The following is a 6,374-nucleotide window of genomic DNA, read 5'->3' on the forward strand; positions in this document are numbered from 1 at the left end:
AGCAGAAGAACGAGGAAGATACAGCCATGGCGACGCCGACGACGAGTAAGATGAAGAAATACGCTTTGTTGCACCTTTCCTGCCTGAGTCCGGTGATTAGTTGCAAATCTTGCTTTATTGATTGCTTGCACACAGCCAATCCAACACAAAACAAACTAGTCCCCGCCCGCACTCACGCTACCGCTCCCTCTCTTCTCTCGCCCACACACTCACTGACGTCACTCACCTCACATGCTCACCTATTAAAGGGCCACACACACACATACGCTACTCTCATAACAGCTTGTAAGTTCCAAGCCGCAGCTGCGATTGGACCTGGATAAATGGAACAACAAGATGTAAAATAAATAATAGGGTGATCGTTAGTTTGCTACATTCGCTCCCAAGTTATGGATCTTTCACAAAGTGTGTGTGTGACAACTAAAAGCTGTTTTCAGACTAGCTTTTAACACGCGTAGGTGATTTTTGATTTGAGGCTTTTATTAATATGTTGTTTATTTTATTAATTTTACTCTGTTCTCATTTGTTTAAAGTTGCTTGTTCTGTAAATGTTATAAGGCACAGGTATCAAACTCAAGGCCAAAACTGGCCTGCCACATCATTTAAAGTGGCCCACCGTATATTTTAAAGTGGTCGTGCCACATTATTCTGTGTGGCCCTTCGCATCTTTTTATGTGGGCTGTCGCGTCATTTTCCGTGGCCCGCCGTGTCATTTAAAGAGGCCCGCTGCATCATTTTATGTGGCCTGCTGCATCATTTTATGTGATATGCTGCATTAATTAAGTGGTTCATCATGTAATTTTCATGTGATATGGCACATTAATTTATCTAGCCCACAACGTTATTTTATGTGATGTGGCGCATTATTTTATGTGGCTCATAACGTTACTTTATGTGATATACCGCATTAATTTATGTGGCCCACCACGTAATTTTATGCGATGTGCTGCAATAATTTATGCGGCCCACTACGTTATTTTATGTGATATGGCGTGTTATTTTATGTGATGTACTGCATTAATTTATGTGGCCCACCACGTAATTTTATGTGATATACCGCATTCATTCAATTGGCCCACCACGTAATTATATGTAATATATCGCATTCATTTATGTGGCTCATTACTTTTTTTTTATGTGATATACTGCATTATTTTATGTGGCCCACAAAGTAATTTTATGCGATATGCTAAAATAATTTATGTGGCCCACTACGTTATTTTATGTGACATGGTGCATTATTTTATGTGGCTCATAACATTATGTTATTTGATGTACCGCATTAATTTATGTGTTGTCAACCATGTAATTTTATGTGATATACCGCATTAATTTATGTGGCCCACCACGTAATTTTATGTGATATACCGCATTCATTTATGTGGCCCACCACGTAATTTTATGTAATATATCGCATTCATTTATGTGGCTCATAATGTTATTTTATGTGATGTACCACATTAATTTATGTGGCCCACCAAGTAATTTTATGCGATATCCTGCAATAATTTATGTGGCACACTATGTTATTTTATGTGATATGGCGCATTATTTTATGTGGCTCATAATGTTATTTTATGTGATGTACCGCATTAATTTATGTGGCCCACTATGTAATTTTATGTAATATACCGCATTCATTTATGTGGCTCATAACGCTATTTTATGTGATATACCGCATTAATTTATGTGGCTCATTACTTTTTTTTATGTGATATACCGCATTCATTTATGTGGCCCACTATATTATTTTATGTGATATGGCGCATTATTTTACGTGGCTCATAACGTTATTTTATGTGATATACAGCATTAATTTATGTGGCCCACCATGTAATTTTATGTGATACGGCGCATTAATATATGTGGCTCATAAAGTAATTTTATGTGATATACCGCATTAATTTATGTGGCTTATAACGTTATTTTATGTGATATACCGCATTAATTTATGTGGCCCACCAAGTAATTTCATGGGATATGCTGCAATAATTTATGTGCCCCACTACGTTACTTTATGTGATATGGCGCATTATTTTATGTGGCTCATAACGTTATTTTATGTGATGTACCGCATTAATTTATGTGGCCCACTATGTAATTTTATGTAATATACCGCATTCATTTATGTGGCTCATAACGCTATTTTATGTGATATACCGCATTCATTTATGTGGCTCATAACGTAATTTTATGTGATATACCGCATTAATTTATGTGGCCCACTACGTTATTTTATATGACATACCGCATTCGTTTATGTGGCCCACTACGTTATTTTATGTGATATGAGGGGGCAGACAGCAGTAGAGTGTTAAATATCTGAAAATGTGTTTTGTGGCAATTCCAACTTTGAGCACAGTGTTAGTTGTTATGTAGGGTGGCACTTTTCATCATTTTCATCAGTCTGCATTGCAACCTGATTAACCCCCCCTCCCTCTTCCTAGAATGGGGCCATATGAATACCTTTCCTACTGTAAGTTATAAAAGAGAAATATGGCCTTAATAGTTGTCTTGGTTGAACAGTGACTGTTGTATTTTTGTAAATAGGGGGCAGATAATATACTTCTTTTAATGAATGATTTATTTTAATGTAGTATGAATTATATGTGTTTGATATTGAGTGAATGAACTAAAAAATGAAAATGGAAATAGAAAGATGAGAACCGATTTGCAGTTGCAAGAAGTTCGAGAACAGGGGCGCCGCTAGGGATTTTGGGCCCCATGAAAATAATCTTTACAGGGCCCCCAACACAGTGTCATTATTTTTTCTGTATTATAATTTCATCATCATTAGGGGCCTCTCTGGGCCCCCCTCCATCATGGGCCCCTAGAATCCGTCTCCTTTACCCCCCCTGTTCGGCGCCCCTGTTCGAGAATATCATGCAAACGTGGTTTGGTTTCAGGAGTTCCATCAAGACAAACAAAACAGACCAATTAAAAGCTCTCATCTTTGGAATTTGAACCAATAGTTAATGCATAATTGAACTTTTTGTCAATGTTTTTTTAGGGTTTTCAATTAGCTTGTAAACCATAATCATTTAAAAAAAAAAGAAATTAAAACACATTTAATTGTTTAAACCACAGTTGTCAAACTCAGGGCCTGAGGGCCAGATCTGGACATAATGTGTGTCAATAAAATATAAATTATTGCCATTTTGTCAGAAAAAAAAATATTTACTTCATGAAAATTGCATATCTTTTAAACTTTAATAGTATCCAACCATACAACAAATATTATACTTTTTTTTTTTTTTGTGAAAATACAATTACATGCTTATAATGTTATCTTGATTCATGATTTCAAAGCAAGGTGTCCATCAAACGGTAACACTTTAGTATGGGGAACATTGCATGTTAATAAGCAACTAATTAATGGTGAATATGTTCCCCATACTAAAGTGATACCGACTTAATTTAGAGTTATTTGGACACTCGGGAACATATACGGGTTAGGTTTACTAATAAGCAATAATTCTGAGGTTATTGAGGGAAGACTCTTCGTTTATGGCTTACTGGTTGTATAATAAGGCCATGCAGAATAAGGCATTAATAAGTACTTAATAATGACTAATTAAGACGAAATATTGATTAACTAAATTTGGTAGCACTTTAGTATGGGGAACATATTCACCATTAATTAGTTGCTTATTAAAATAACAAAGACCTAATTTAGAGTTATTTGGACACTAGGGGAACTTATAAGGGTTAGGGTTAGGGTTACTAATACGCAATAATTCTGAGGTTATTGAGGGAAGACTCTTAGTTAATGGCTTACTGGTTGTATGATAAGGCCATGCAGAATAAGGCATTAATAAGAACTTAATAACGACTAATTAAGAGCCAATATGTTACTAATTTGCATGTTAATAAGCAACTAATTAATGGTGAATATGTTCCCCATACTAAAGTGTTACCGACTTAATTTAGAGTTATTTGGACACTAGGAGAACATATACAGGTTAGGGTTACTAATAAGCAATAATTCTGAGGTTATTGAGGGAAGACTCTTCGTTAATGGCTTACTGGTTGTATGATAAGGCCATGCAGAATAAGGCATTAATAAGTACTTAATGATGACTAATTAAGACGAAATATTGATTAAGTGAATTTGGTAACACTTTAGTATGGGGAACATATTCACCATTAATTAGTTGCTTATTAAAGTAACAAAGACCTAATTTAGAGTTATTTGGACACTAGGGGAACATATAAGGGTTAGGGTTACTAATAAGCAATAATTCTAATTAATGGTGAATATGTTCCCCATACTAATATTAATTCAGCATCATGAGCGAGCACCTTTGGCGAAGAAAGCCTTTCCCGGACAGGAAGTAACCCGAGGCGACTCTCTGTGTTTCCTGCAGGTGAACGAGGGGACGGTGGAAAGGCTGGTGGTCCAGTACCCTCACATCGTGTTCAGCACGGTGATGCAGGACTGCAAGAGAACCTTGGAGAGAGCTTATCAGATGGGCTGGAGCCCCAACGCCTCCAATGCCTCGTAGCTATGGCTGGATCACACGCACGCACACACACACACACACACACACACACACGCACGCACACACACACACACACACACACACACACACACACACACACACACGCACACACGCACACACACACACACACACACACACACACACAAGGACCATTTTTAGTGCACACATTGAAACATGTGAAGCATATTCTCAACTCAGTTGTAGTTGCATTTTATTTACAGTTTGCACGTAAAGGTTATCACGAGGATATCATTAAAGCTGGGATGTTTATCATCATCCAGTCCAAAAGTGACGATACGCAGCTCGCTCGTTGTGTTGTTTGGGCCGCACCACGGCCAAGTGAGGAAGGACTCCTGAAAACTCTTAATTGGACGCAGAGATGAACGATAAAAACGACGATCTGGAAGAGAGAACAATCTCCAAACATTGTAAACCCGCAGAAGACGCTCAGGCAAGTCCTGTGAGGCGTTCACTTCCTCCGAGGCCACGCCCACCGGAGCAGACGACGACCGCGACGATGACATCGGCGTCTTTTTACGCTCCCGTGAGGCTCTTTGCGATGTTTATCTTGACTGGTGCGGTTTCGTGTTCAGGGGTTTGTGGATGTGTGTGTGTGTGTGTGTGTGTGTGTGTGTGTGTTTATATGGTTGTTTACCTTGTCCTGGTGCAACACACACACACACACACACAGATTGGCTCCAGTTGGGATCCTCCAGCCAGCTCCCCTTTTTGCAGTGGAATTATTTCTCCCAAAAAAAGTGCATGATTAGATTGAGATCGCCATCTGATTCAGTCACTGTCTGGAAAAAGATGTCAAATGAAAGGAACATCGGCATGGCAACAATAATAATAGTTTTTATTTTTGATTGTATAGCTGAGAAAAAAAAAAGACGTCTTTAATAAAACGTCATTCTATTTTATTTTATTTTTTTTTTAAAGGATTAGAGCCTCTAAAGTCGAACAACAGCACCGTTTTTTTTTGTGCTACTCCACCTCCAATTAGGAGAGCATATCATTTCTGCATCAAATCTTCCCAATAGAAAATAATAGGAATACTGTTGGTCCTTTCCAGGGTCAAACTGTCTCCATCCATACTGAACTTTACAGGCGGTGTTTTTATTTGATGCTTTAAAAAGAGATAGCAGTAAGGATGGATATGATGAGGAGTCGTTTACTTTCTGCCGGTTGTGTGAAATTGATCGTTAACTAATCGTGTCTCAAATGAGTATTTTTTGCCATATAAATGTTGGAAAATTAGTCCATTCTTTTTTTTTTATCAATACTTACATGCATTTTGTAAAATCAAAGAATCAATTGATTTTTAAATGAATTCATGAATAGAATACACACACACACACACACACACACACACACACACACACACACACACACACACACACACACACACACACACACACACACTGTATTTGTATGCATATATATTTGTGTGTGTGATAATAAATAAATATATATATATATATATATATATATATATATATATATATATATATATAAATAAATATATATATATATATATATATATATATATATATTTATTTATGTGTGTATGCATCTATATATATGTATGTATATATGTATGTAAATGTGTATATATGTACATATGTGTATGTATATATTAGGGATGTCCGATAATATCGGCCTGCCAATATTATCGGCCGATAAATGCGTTAAAATGTAATATCGGAAATTATCGGTATCGTTTTTTTTATTATCGATATCGTTTTTTTTTGTTGTTGTTTTTTTATTTTTATTTTTTTTATTAAATCAACATAAAAAACACAAGATACACTTACAATTAGTGCACCAACCCCAAAAACCTCCCTCCCCCATTCACACTCATTCACACAAAAG

General features: G+C 36.6%; 1 protein-coding gene across 1 annotated transcript in view; it reads left to right on the plus strand.

The window, feature by feature from the left end:
• Positions 1–5,909, plus strand: part of fbxl17 (F-box and leucine-rich repeat protein 17) — a 723,645-nt gene extending 717,736 nt beyond the window's left edge. The window contains exon 11 of the mRNA XM_061928705.1: positions 4,368–5,909. Within this exon, the coding sequence (XP_061784689.1) occupies positions 4,368–4,505 (138 nt within the window). The 3' untranslated portion in view covers positions 4,506–5,909. The remainder of the gene's footprint in view (positions 1–4,367) is intronic.
• The last annotated feature ends 465 nt before the right edge of the window (positions 5,910–6,374 follow it).

The sequence above is a fragment of the Nerophis lumbriciformis genome, linkage group LG33 (genome assembly GCF_033978685.3).
Source record: "Nerophis lumbriciformis linkage group LG33, RoL_Nlum_v2.1, whole genome shotgun sequence".
Classification (NCBI taxonomy): domain Eukaryota; kingdom Metazoa; phylum Chordata; class Actinopteri; order Syngnathiformes; family Syngnathidae; genus Nerophis; species Nerophis lumbriciformis.